General features: G+C 38.3%; 1 protein-coding gene across 2 annotated transcripts in view; it reads left to right on the top strand.

Moving 5' to 3' along the window:
• The window catches only part of chst11 (carbohydrate (chondroitin 4) sulfotransferase 11), a 55,912-nt gene extending 45,243 nt beyond the window's left edge, over nt 1-10,669 (top strand). For both annotated transcript variants that reach the window (XM_034033449.3, XM_034033448.3), the window contains exon 3: nt 5,338-10,669. In XM_034033449.3, coding sequence (XP_033889340.1) covers nt 5,338-6,192 — 855 coding nt within the window. In that variant the 3' untranslated portion in view covers nt 6,193-10,669. The remainder of the gene's footprint in view (nt 1-5,337) is intronic.
• Nucleotides 10,670-14,539: the final 3,870 nt, after the last annotated feature.

The following is a 14,539-nucleotide window of genomic DNA, read 5'->3' as shown; positions in this document are numbered from 1 at the left end:
AGATTCATATGAAATTGAACAGGACATGGCTTCTGCATTTGTGATGTTTCAGGTTGCAGTTGAGTAGCAGACACTTCCTCTCTGTACAGAACACCTGTGGCCTCCCTGAAATTAGGGCAGCCAAATAACACAGCAGAGGTTGTGTTCAGCTTGAAGTGATTTTGACAAACACCAAAAATATAACTGGGCTTGCTTTAAAGGTGTTTACAGTAAAAAGATAATCTGATAATCAACCATCCTGTGTTTCAATTAGATAGATCACGTTTGTCCAACTCCAGAGCATCCAGAAATATCTACAAAATATCCAACAGTTTGAGTTCTTGGTTCAAGTCTAATCTCAGAGATATCCTTAGTCAATAGGTATTTGTATATTTTTACTGTAAAGAAATCAATTTTCCACAAGACTGTTACAGTGAGCTAAACTTTGGTTCACACTAATGTACAGTACAAAGCTTACATTCACCAAATTATATGTGTTAATAAACATATACAGTACAGTATATTAAAGGAACATACTGTACAGATACACTTGCATGAACCTATTTATTGTTGCTCTTCAACAAACCACAAGTCTGTCCAAAGAATGAATCTGCCACATGTGGCTATTTCAACACTTTGCAGCCCATTTTCTGAGAGAAACCACAGGGCCTGCTTGTAGCCCACTAGGATATGAGGGAGGCAGGACTCCATTCTGAGTGGCTTTTGAGGCTACAGCTGTAAACAAAGTCCTCCCACATATAACCACTCCACCCTTTCATGTAGGATTTCTTTTTAGATATCTTGTTTTGTATGTGTGCCCATGTGTGTCTCTGGCTGTACTGGGTTCAACGGCATAATGTAGCTAGTTTCAGCATACATACATACATACACACACACACACATACATAAACATGCGTACAGTGTACATATTGTGCTTGATTAATGTCATGCTTGGAGGGAGAAATGTCATGTTTATATACACTTGCATATGTTGATAAACATTGGGGAAAAAAATTATGAAGAAATAGACAAAAATGCAACTGAATGTACAAGGGAAAAAGTTGTGTAGCCTACAACCTGAATTTTCTTCATACTGTAACTCTCAAGTGTTGGTATGGAATTTACACAGTATTACTAATACAGTGATCTGCAGTACAAGTGTTTTGGAGGCGCTAACTATGTAAGGCTCTTGAAATTCAGCATCTGAGTAAAAATGACTTTTGGTCTTGAGATGTTTGGTCTGGTTGAAACGATTTTCTGCTTGACTACAGTTAGTTTGTTTTTGGTCAGATGTTCTGATCGAGTGCTTAAAGGTATGGAACACCTACTGAAACAACTACTCCTCCAATTATGTGTCTGAAAGAGCTTCAATTACGTGCAAACCAGGATGAGAAACTGACGTGTGGAAAGTTTTATAATGTGCTGGGATATTAAACCTACAGAATATTCAGCTGGATTTTGTATTTAGTTTCACAGTAGGACCATAATGTTAGTGTTCTAGTAATTTCAGACTTAAAGCTAGTACTGTATGCGTCCTTGCCTTTAAACCATATGGTTACTGTTGGAGATATTAATAATGAGTATGTAAGGCACTGAAGCATGCTGCAGTGTGTGAGATAGAGGTAGACTGAGGAGTGTGTGAGCTCTTGAATAAAGTAATGCACACAGGTAAGTAGCTGGAGGGGGCATATCTTCACACAACAGCAGTGGAATGGAGCTTTGGAAGCAATGGGCTTCATACAATCTGTTCTGTCATTGTTCCAAAACAGCCTGCTTCTTTTAGTTCCCTTAGTGGGGGAGGCCATCTGTTTTCTGCTGAAGGTGGCCACGGGGAGCCAATGTGGTGGCACTGCTATAACAGAATATCTCCTATTCACTGTTAACCACTTTCAGGTTCCTGCCAGCGCCAAAAATGCCAGATTGGTGCTCATGAGCTCTCCAGCAGGAGCTAGCTTCAGTCTCCTTGGCAATTAACTTTCTAACTGAAAGCCCAACATTAGAAGGACAAGATGCACAGTGATGGCTAGTCACCTGGATGTTTGTATCACAGTGATGGCTAGTCACCTGGATGTTTGTATAACAGTGATGGCTAGTCACCTGGATGTTTGTATCACAGTGATGGCTAGTCACCTGGATGTTTGTATCGCAGTGATGGCTAGTCACCTGGATGTTTTTATCTGGCCTGTAGTTGTCCGTTAGTCGGTCTGGTTTTGTGAATTATAACTTTAATGCAAAGTTGTTGTTGCTGTGCCTCAGCTAAATTGATTGCCAAGCATTTAAGACAATGACAGCTTGCCATTTCAGTTGCTTAATTCCTCCCTACCACTTGATCAAAAAGATAGCTTTTTTTTTTCATCAACAGTCGTTTTATTTATTTGGGTGAGACGCTTTGATTATGAGGCTTTGTTTAGGGTTTCTTGCTTTTCTTGATAGATGTGAGGCATGGAATGATTTTCATTTTGAATTCATATGCTGCCAGTAGGGCAGGTTAAATGACACCTTGTTGTTTTTTTTACAGGAACAAATTAAAGGGTTGTTAGTTCTAAAACCTCTGTAAACTATCACCCATTATAGCCTGTGTTGTCTGGTATTTGGTGGCTGGTACTGTAATTAGGAGCAGATGGCGAAGCTCCCGGATCGAGATGAGGACAATAAAACTGCTAAATGCATGTGGTAGGAGATAGAATATCGTTGTTGTTTTTTTTAATTTAATTGTTTCTTTTTAATAGCTTGGCAATGAATTTAGGTCAAGGACAGCAACATCATGATACATACATTTCCAAAGAGGAAATGGGGTTTCATTCTTCAGCTAGATTTCAACCGCCCTGGATCTCATTTCATTTAGTTGAGGAAAAGGAGCCATGAGATCTTGGGATCCAATCCACGTTCAGACAGTGCTTCACTCACTGCGTGACCTTGTGCATGCCCCCCACTTCCTTGTGTCTCAGGATGGTGCTGCCATTAATCGAGGGCAGACAGCTGAGGTTATATCCTTGGGCCTGACAGTCTTTGGAATACAGATGTGAGGTCTGACAAAGCCATCAATTAAACAGACCCTCTATATTTTATAGGACTCTAATGAACCGGGTCCGCTAATGCCTTCATCAGTGGTAAAGTTGAATTTGTAATCTAGACTATAAAATTTTGTGACAAGCAGGGATTAAATTGCAGAATACTGCTTGTCACAAAAGCAGAATTGAGAAGCAGAATTCCAAGCTGCTCCACTAATTATTTCTGAGAACCGTATTCCACAGCAGTGTAAATGTTAAGAGCTCTGATCAGTATGACACATATTAAAAATCACGAGAGATACTGTTATTGGCCAGTTAGCTACTAAATGAATTCCTAATACTTGGACCAGTAAACAGTTACTCATGAAAAAAAACTGACAGTTTGTAGCTATCCAGTTTTAGTTAATGTTTTTATAGTATTAATTGCATCCCATTCTCTTATTGTTTAGATCTATTCAGTCATGCAGCCAACAGAAGTAACAATGTTCTGCCAATAAGAAGTATGAAAACTAATATTTAGGCCATTATCTTTTTGGGGGTTTGAATAAGAAACTCGAGTAGACAGGCATTTCTGCTGTTTTGTCCCCATCACACCTGCAGTAAATCACAGGTCGTCAATTTGAAAAAGCTCATGCTTTAAGATTCGGATCTGCCACTGTCATCTCGCACTCCTTTTTAATGTCAGTTCTCTCAACTTAACACTGTGCTCAGCTGTATGAACAGTGGTGGTGTTCCTTAATTCCCTTGGAAGGGTGCTCTGTTTCAGTGCCAGTCACTGACACATCTGGAGCTTATTAGCAGCCGAGGGTATGGGGGAATCCAGCAGCATGCTTGAGGGGGAACCTAATGAGGATTTGGTGTAAATCCACAGTGGAAGGGAAATGTCACTTAGAATGAACTGCCGTTTCTCCTTATAAGTTACACCCGTTTTTGTATTGCTTTTATTATTTATTTTTTAGCTATTTTAGCTTACGTGTCATTTGCAACATTTACACAAACTCCATTTCAAGGGGATTATACTACTGGAGGCTCCAACAGTATTGCCGATGCACTGTGGGAATGGCACTCACTACTACTCTGGTAGCTTGCTTCTGTTTGTCTAAAAACTGCACATCAGAACAAATTGCATACCTGTTTTTAAGATAAAAGGGATTTTATTCAAATCTGATACTGGTGGGAAATGTTGTGTGTTTGGAATATGATTCAGGTAGAGAGGGTACACCAGTACTGTTAATAAAACGGCAGTTTTAATAACAAAGATACACATATTTAGGCCTAGACCCTAAAATAGTTACAGTTTCTATTCAAATAGCTAAAATAATTAAAAGTCTGAGTGCTTTAAAAGGAGCTTCAGGAAACTGAAGACATTTTATAAACATTAATTAAAAAGAGGTTAAGCCCTTGTTAATAGGCAGTGACTCGCTAGTGAGAAGCATTAGCTGGGTGTTGAATTAGCACTAGAAAAACACAATGAAAAATAAAGGTAAAATAATGTTAGTTATCCAATCAGTTTTCACGATTTAAAATGTGCTTCTTGAGTAATTGCAGTCTATATATGCTTCTGTTTGTAAGGGGTGTGTGTTTTCATGTACTTCTAACTGTATCTGTGATTTGGGCTATATTTACTGTGCTATAAGTAGTTACTTCCAGGGAGTTTTGACTCATCAAAGCGAAACAGAGGGAAATTAAATTGAATTCCTCACAGTCTCCGAGACAAGAATAGAAAACAGCTAATATATCATTCTATTGTGTTCCCTACAGACTATTTCACAATCCCAGCCCCTTGCTATTACCATAACCACTGCCATTATAAACCAAGGCATGGGCTATTTTATCAGTTCATGTTTCATTTTCTATCTACAGATTAAGGCTCACTGCATGTGAATTTTAATGCTTTATTTCATGATAATTGACGAGCAGTTTTGTATAGGTTGACAGCCATTGTGAACATGATGCATTTCTGGGTTTAGTTAAGGTAATTTGTTTTACAAATTTAGTTCAACAAAATGCAACATATTGAGAATCAAAAATGTCCAGTCATGTTTTGACAGTGTTATGTTACAAAACTGTAATTGCACAAAAAAAACGCCACGTCAGGAATTGCAAGGGGTTACAGACTAGACAGGGATCAAACACTTATCAAACCAGATTGATATCATGTGCCATTGTGTTGTTATAAATGCCTGCACCATTGTCTTAGCATTTCTGACGAAATTTATTTTTGTAACCGATACACAACTATATCCTTGTTGATTGTGCTCTCACAATCTTGAACTACCTGTAAGTTATTTCTATTTCTAAAAACCCACAAACTCTAATGTCTGTTATTTTAATTTCTTTTCCCCAGCTGGAGTATTCAAGCACTGCCATCCTTCACCAGATGCGGAGAGAACAGGTATCGGATACCTGCAGAGCCTACAGCGCCTCCAGCCGCAAGCGGCGTGTTCTGACTCCCAGCGACCTCAAGCACTTGGTGGTGGACGAGGAGCACGAGATGATCTATTGTTACGTGCCCAAGGTGGCCTGTACCAACTGGAAGCGGGTGATGATGGTGTTGACTGGGCGTGGCAAGTACAGTGACCCCATGGATATTGCGCCCAATGAGGCACACATCCCCTCCAACCTCAAGACACTCAACCAGTACACCATCCCAGAGATCAACCACCGCCTGAAGAGCTATCTCAAGTTTCTCTTTGTGCGGGAGCCCTTCGAGAGGCTGGTGTCAGCCTACCGCAACAAGTTCACCCGCAAGTACAACACCTCTTTCCACAAGCGCTTCGGCACCAAGATCGTGCGCCGGCATCGCAAGAACGCCACGCAGGAGGCCCTGCACAGCGGCAGCGACGTCAAGTTCGAGGAGTTTGTGGACTACCTCATCCACCCCACCACGCAGAAGGAGGAGCCCTTCAACGAGCACTGGCAGACTGTCTACTCCCTCTGCCACCCCTGTCACATCCGCTACGACCTGGTGGGTAAGTATGAAACCCTGGAGCAGGACTCCAACTACATTCTCCGGCTGGCCGGGGTCATCGACTACCTTCGTTTCCCAACTTATGCCAAGTCCACCCGTACAACCGATGAAATGGCTGCCGAATTCTTCCAGAACATCAGCTCCCATCACCAGACGCAGCTCTTCGAACTCTACAAATTCGATTTCCTGATGTTCAACTACACCACACCAAGCTACCTGAAACTGGATTGAGGACTCAAGGGACTGGCTGTGTTTGAAATTCTCACGTTGTCATGGGGGCAGGGGTTTGAATGCAGTGTATTTGGCTTAAAGGGACTTGTTTTGTTCTGCTTGAGGAGCTCTTAGGCTCTTGATATGGTTTGTCCCGATAACCCAAATCCGTTGGAGATAGTGAAGATGGCTAAAGTAACTTTTTAGTAATCTGGAGGTGAGGATCATTACTTTGGTCCTGGTTGCCCCAGGAAACCAGTGATGGTTAGTCAGTCGCATTTTCTGTGAAGCAAAGGACGTTGAGTCCATTGTGGCATTAAAACATCCACAGTAGCAGCAGGTATGTTTAATAAAAAAAACAGAATCCCTTTGTGAAATAGGCAACACCTAAAGAGGCCATAAATATGTCTAACCAAGAAGTCATATTTTGCAGTTAAATCCATAAAAAAAAATAACCATACAGGATTTAAAATTAGAACTCCACCCCAGCTGAATGTAAAACGGCTGGGTTTGCCGTTGATGCATCATTTCTTGGATCAGCCAACTGAAAAGAGAGAACTCAGTGTTGGAAAAAACCAAAGGGCAAATCTCAGCTAGAACTGTAGCAATAGAAATTCCATGGTTAGAATCAGACATGCTGAGTAAAGCACCTAACTCAGTTCTCCAGTTAAGATATTTTCTGCTGTATGGTAATAACTCTGTTTTTATTTAGTTCTCACGTGTAATTAACAAACCACCCTCCTTATTAAACATACCTTTAGGCACTCTGGTGAGGATTTTTTTTGTAAATGAAATAATTTAACAGAAATATTTATCCCCTCATTCCTTCAGTCAGGACACATATTGTGGTCCCCAAGGAACACTTGGTAAGAATAGGTAAAGTAAATGAAGCACCTTAATCCTACTACTGTTAGGCTATTTCCATTTCATCTGCTCCTGTGGCACAAGGCCACAGCCATGCTGAACATACTGTACAATAATAATTCCTAAATAAGGATGCTGAAAGTGGACTTTAGTACATGGTGAAAACAATGGCCCCACATATATGTACAGATTTGGGGAGTCCCCTTAGAACAAAATGGAAAGTGGAAGGTGGCAGAGGCTCCCCCCTCCCTCCAGAAAGCCTTTAGCACCCTCCTGTTCCTCCACTAAATATATCTTTCATTGCTGGTACACAAGAGATAAAGCACATGCCCTTGTCTACAGTTAGAACATTTCTCTGATGACTGAAGGAAGGTGCTGAGGGACAGCGATTTGAACCCCTGCTTGTATGACTACGCATTTGTTTTTGTAAATGAATAATTATTATTTTTGTTGGTTTTAAAAAGAGATGCTGCGAGCAGCACACTCCAGAATTATTTAAATGACTTTAAATGTGAGAAAGGACAGATTGCTTTTTTATTTTTATTTTCAGTGACAGAATTAATGGAATTTTGTTTTTAAAATAACTTCTGGTACACTGTTTTAAAGTTGTTGTTTTTTTTTTTTAAGTAAAGTTCTTTTATGATGCGTTCTCTGGAACATGCTGTAATTAATGTTATTTATTTTACTCATAATGGGTCTGGTTTAACTGATGTTACTGCCACAACGTATCACAGTCATTAGGCTCTGTCCCAATGAAACAATATCTGTGGGTCTAAGGAGATCCCAGTCTTATTTGGGACAAACATTTAAAAAAATTAAAAAGCAGCACAGTGATCACGAATAGAAACATTTGGTGACTGTAGAAAAACAATTAAAACCTGCAAAGACAATTGTCCTGCAGAGCTGCAACATGTCCAGACTGTTCCAACACCAAATCATGCTACACAATATCCTGTTCCTGATTAAAAAGTGCTATACTTAAGATATCACAGCACAGAGAGCTTGCAGTATTCTCAACGCTTGCCTCCTCAGTGCTGTTTTGAGACAGGGCCTTTTTAGAATAAAAGACTGATGCTCATAAGCAACTATATTGACAAAATATGCCCATCTTCACCACATCCCAGTATAATGTTCAACAGCTTATACAATTTGGGTGGAGTGGTGGTCCAACAAGCCAAAAGGTGTTCAGGTGTAAAGTACACTTGTAAATACACAACTTAGCTATGGTTTGTGAATTATATCCTTTCGTTCTAATATTATCATAAATGAGTCAAACACTATCATCCCGAGGGAAAATATATGATAATACAGCAAACAACTTCATTTGAGGACAGCCCCATGTTAAAGGAAGTTAGGTGGAACAGCAGTTTAACTCACTGGTCCCCTATGGAGACCGGTTTATGTGAAATAAGTTTGGTTGTCTAAACCTAGCCTGGGTCCACATCTCAGGAACTACCACCACACACCCACACACTTGAGAGACATGATTTAATTTCAAAGGATTTTCTTCTGGTGAAAGATTTCAATGATAGGATTGAGGTGCACTTCCGAGCTATTAACTGAAGCCCTCATGACTGTCCCTTGTCTGTCGTGAGCACTGAGCTTGCACTAAAAACAAAATAGTTTGAGCTGAAAAATGATTGTCAAAATACCGCTGTGTCTCATTTCTCCTCCATGGATTTCTATATTTGGAGACAACACCAACTAGCAGTTAAATCTGGGGAAAAAAAAAACAAAAAGGAAAAAACATGCAGTTGATGTCTTTGGGTACAACAACATAAACACATTTTCAGCACATTTTATGTACAAAAAAAAAAAAAGGCTGGTTGGGTAAATCCCACGCACAAACATTTAAATAGACATTCAAATTAACAGCCACACACAGAATCCTGTAATAAATCATTCCAGTGTTTTGTTTTTCTATTCAGATTTAAAGAGCAACTTGTTATGGGTATGAACTGTCAGATGTTTACTTGGTCTCCGTTTCTGTCTACACATCCTGGTTACTTTGTAAAACGCAGAAGTTTAAACCTCCCAGGTGTCCTCAATAGATCGTGTCTGAACTCGTACAGTGTAACCATTAACCTGTCCCCCTGCCCTTGTGTATGTAATATATACCACATTTGCTCCAAGAGTAGGAAATACCAAGTGTTGCAGGACGACAGATTAATGCACTTCATTCTGAAAGAGCGTTGTGGCAGATAATCTCACTGAACACAGCCCTGTATCATCTGCTAAGGGTGTGTCCTCCTCAATCTTTACCAAACATGTTTCTCTTTTAATTTGTTTTATGTTTGTCTGTAATAGAACATGGTCATGTGATCAGCAGTGGTGAAATCAAATCAATGTTCTCAATTGTTCTGCCTTTCAATTGTATTGTAGTGGGTTTGATCACAAGCCAGTGTTGATGCGAAGTGTCATAAAAAGTTACTACACAGGGTACATTTGTTTCCAGATTTGCTGGAAAGTTAACAAGCAAGTAGTTAGTAGTTTAAACCCAAAGAAACATGCTGCCTATTGAGTAATTAGGGTATGCATTAGTTATGGTTTTTAAGCAAGGAACTGGGATTTAGTATGGGAAACACAGGGACAAACTGGCCATTAACCAGCTCCATTTTCTTACTGCACCTTCCAGTCCTCTTGGCTCTCTTAGCACTGTGCAATTCCAAACCCACTAGGCTCCAAATTGTCTCAGTACAATGTGGGTATTGATATCCATGGATCTTTGTGGGTTTTAGGTATGGTATTACAGTAGTTGTGATAGTTTAAGCTTTTTGCTGAAATTAACTAATGTTACACAGGGAACAAATACCAACATTGACTGAAGAACATACTGCAAAAGTGGGTGGTGGGGGGGGTAGTAGGGTCCTGTCCTCTCAGTTTTTAACTCTTAATCAGCCAGAAAGTCTCTCTGAAGTGCCACACCTTCCCGGCTTTTGCTATGACTGTTCAAGTCCTGCTTTGAGTATTTCTGGAACTGCAGGTTTCCAATAATAAAGCATTTAAAAGCAAAATATTAATTTTTTGATATTTATTTTGTTTGAATGCCACTTATTTAAATTCAAATTTCTGTCTTTTCTATTTATTTATTTATATAAAAAAACACTATGATCTTGAGCATATTTATTTATAAGAAACCTTTATGCACTCCATTTTGGCAGCATGCACGTTAATAATGATGTCATTGCTGTACACATTCTTTTATAAGAGGAAGAAAATGGTGAGTTGAGTAAGGACGGATGTTAGCATTCTTTTCAGGGGGGGTAATTAACAATTATTTGAGGCTGAATTGGGAATGACACTTCTGTGTGACTCAAAGGCAAATTTAAGAGTTAATTTTAGAAATACTTAAAGAAACTTGGCAATATTCAATGACAAACAATTTGACTTGAAGTCATTGCGATAGATGTTTTGTCATTGAGTTTTACAAAGCTTCTTTCAGTATTTCTGAATTTACCACTATTGAGTTTTTTTACAGTAATTGCTCAAACTAAGAGTTAACTGTTTGGTGGCATTGACCTGAGAGGGGCCACAGAGCCTGTGCCTTGTACCCGCTAAAGATTATACACCTTTGGGCCATGTACAGAAAACACTTGCACCAATTTGAAATAAAATAATAAACTTTCTTTAACAACCATGTCTCCAATTGTATTTGTCTTTGTAACTTACAAATAAAAGTGAAGAGGTCCTTGAGGCCTACATTGTGGGCTGTGTGATCTGATAAACATGAAAACCTGGGGATGGTGGCCATAGCATCTCATTACAGTAATGATCTTCTGTTCATTAGGTTGAATGGTAAATAGTACTCCAGAATAAGGTTGTGAATATGTACATTTATTTAATCATGCCTTTAATAATTAAGGCATATTTCTTTCATTATATGTATAAAAACTTTTTTTTTTTAACTAACATACAGTAAGCCCTTAATAATAAAAAAAATAAAAGAAACACTGGCTTTTCATGAAGAAAAGCGTCTCATTGGAAATCCTACAGTAAACCAGTAGTACACACTTGTGACTGTTTCTGTCAAATACAATCTAGAACTTTTATCCAGCCAGGTCCTAAATTACTTAATTAGACAACTAGGTTCAATTAAACAACTACAACCCTAATTGGAACAAGGTTAGGGGCAAGTTTGGAACAAACCCGTTACTGGAATGGACTGAAAAGCATCATGTGAGTCCCATGTCTAAACTCCCTTTTTCCCAATTAACAAATTAGTGCTGTAGTATACAGATATTGTGAGAATTCAACTCTTCCTAAATGTATTTCTGTTAAGATGCAGATGCGGAATGCATTGTGATATTACAGGTGTGGTTTCAAAAAATGATTTGATATTTTCCTTAAATGTTATCAGACCATCCCCAGGGCCTGCTATTTTAAACAGACTTTAAGTAGGAGAGCAGCAGATACATAACCCAATTAAAGTTAATCAGGTATGTGTGTGGACAGCAGCTTGCAGAGGTGTGGGTCAAGGGCTGATAAACTAAACATTGTGCTCAGTCCGTTTAGAGAATTGTTCCACAGGCTGCTTCTGTTTTTTGGGATGGCCTAAATACATGTCATTTGACTTTATAAAAGCACCATACATTACATGACTGGCATGTTTAATCTGGGTTTCAGCAACTTCTAGGTTTCTTAATTATTAATTATTTTCATTTTTCTTAATAAATAATTTGCAGGTGTTACAAAAGCTTTAAAATGTAATATTTGTTTTAGTGCAATAGATCTGTCTCTTTAATGTAGGCTACAGTAGTACCAATACAGCTGCCAGCGCATTTTTTTGTCTGTTTCTTGTATTGTCTGTGTTTTAATATGCACACATCACAGTCATTCTAATCCTGATGCAGCGCTTAATCGCACACTGCCTCTGAACCTTTACTGCATTCCTCATAGACAGACAGACAGACAGACATGGATAGTTGGAGACTCAATACCCATTATTATAAAGTAAGCCTTGTTATGACATTTTTTTCCAGTGATCGGTAAAACAAAATCCACATGTAAACTTGTAGCATTTCATTGCAAAACATGTAGTACTCCTTTGTACAAATGGCTCTTAAATGCATAATTGAGGTTTTATCTTTGTACATGCACCTTTATTTGATATTTTATTTTTTCCTCAAATTGACGGTGCGAAATTTGGGCTGCATCTTAAATTCAAAGGAATACAGTTTAACATATAAAAATGCTCCCACACTAATTATGTTCTACATAATATTTGAATGTTATCACGTCCATTTGATGTCTAATAGCATAAATATAATGTTTAAATTATCCAGTACATTAACCTTAGAAGAAATGCACAACAAAAAAAAAATCTGTAATTGGGCCACTTAAATGTCAGGTATTATGGTGCTGCGTAAATGTGCTATCTGATTCAATGGTAGGGGCTATGAAACTGTCATAAAAGCATTTTCCAGAAAACAAAAAATGGATGCATATTAGATAATATAGGCAGAAGGCCGTTTGGAATAAATACGCATTTGGGAATGTCAAAAGTACAACGATGTCATCAACAGAAGTAGAATATCATCATTTCCAAAGAAAGCATAACTTCCCTGCACATAATCCACAAGCATCCCAGGTTGCCTTTGATTCTTTCAGGCCAAAACAAAATGCTGCTGTCTGAGTAAACCCATTGGAATTGTGTTCAGTTCACTGCAACCTATACTCTTGTTTGGTTTAATTGTGGAAGTAAACACACACTGATATTTAAAGTTGCAATGACTTATAAAACCATTTCTCACCTCACAATACATGTCAGTGAGCTTGACTCACAATGACTCTACAAAGGGATGGGATGGGGTTTGTCAGGAGAGAGCACTAAGAATATAGATAAAACCAAATTCAAGAGAGTGTCCTTGGCAAAAGCTATCTAGTGGCTGGATATTTATGTTACTTCATTTTCATATTCAGCATTCATAGCAGATTTAGAATTGATAAATTAAAAAAGCCATTTTCTGTACCAAACTCATGAAAACTAACATCTCTACAAGAGCAGTATATCTGTTTAGTTTATTTAACAAAACTATATGAAAAACATCAGGGAAAGCCATTTTAAAGATATGTAAATCTGCACTAAATAAACCTCTTTATACACGTGATATCTGGAAAAACAGCCACTTTCACAGTTCTGTTTTACTTTATTGTATTTAGTGAAAATGTCTCATGAAACAGTGATGGGTCCAACTGTGATCAATGGTATTATGCTTACATAGTCTCCTTTATGTGTCCCTTATCTGTTGTCTCTTCCTAGCTTTGAGAAATGTCTGTACACTGTTTACAGTGGTTATGTCAGCTGCTGATGGAACATGGGCTCAGTCTCCAGTAGGCAAAGATGAGACACTGGGAACGACTGGCCTGCTTATAAAATGACTTAGTATGCAGTCATATACTGTAAGCCCTTAATTCTGTACTTCCACCAAACACTGAACAGCACAAATCCCACCATGAGTCACTTAAAATGTGATTTAAAACTACCTGAGCATACCTAAAAAAAGCACAAAATGTTCATCAAGTATAAAATAGCTTAAATATTTTTATAGTACTTTTTTCCCAATTTGTTTATTTTGCAAATGTCATTATTTCACCAGACAGATTGGTCAGCTGGCCAGGATTTTGTTTCAGATTTTTGCACATGGGTAATCATTTATAAAAATGTTTCTGGAACTAACAATTAACTACACTCCAAACTCTCAATGAACTCGAAATCGCCCTATTAGAACCGTAATGTTTCAACCCACAATCGCATTTAGAACCACTGCAGCAGTTATCTAACATACAAATTAAATAAGTGTTTAGATCCTCAAGTCCATCCTCCTGTTTTTCATTGCAAACTTGTCAAGTACTTATAGGTCTCGGTTTTACAACAGCCATTTAAAGCATGACTCGCACGGGACTAAAAACCAGATGTCCTCAGGTCGGTAAATTCAAAATGAAATGTGATGTTGTGACCAGAGAAGGCACTTTTGTGCATGATTTGTAAACGGTGAACTGGGTTCAAATAACTAATTTCATTGTACTTTCTTTTCCAAAGGCTACAATAACCATTTTGTACTTTGAGTGATATGTATGTAGACACACATATCTTCAAATGCAATTATGTTTTATATTTTCCCTAATTTGGTTATGCCCAATCGTTGTGTTTTACTTAACCGTAGAATCTCAGGACAGATCGTACCAATTTTAATATTATATTATGGTTTACTGCAAAGGCTGGTATTGCTTTGAGGCGAATACCTGGAAATGCTGTATCAATTGTAACATAACACTGACACACAACATTCCGAAACCATCTGTTTGTGGTGATTTTTAGTCCCATGCCAATCAGGCTTTAGATTGCACATAGTTACTGGTACACCTAGAAACACTGGTACTTGAAATGAAAAGGTTGAAAACCACTGGTTTAAAGGCAGTAGGACAAATTTAAAAAATCACTGATTTTTTTAGTTTTTTTTCCCATAATGCTAGTATTAGCCAAGGCCATAATTTCTATATTAAT

This window comes from Acipenser ruthenus, chromosome 14 (assembly GCF_902713425.1).
Source record: "Acipenser ruthenus chromosome 14, fAciRut3.2 maternal haplotype, whole genome shotgun sequence".
NCBI classification, from domain to species: domain Eukaryota; kingdom Metazoa; phylum Chordata; class Actinopteri; order Acipenseriformes; family Acipenseridae; genus Acipenser; species Acipenser ruthenus.
This window is presented reverse-complemented; position numbering and strand designations above follow the sequence as displayed.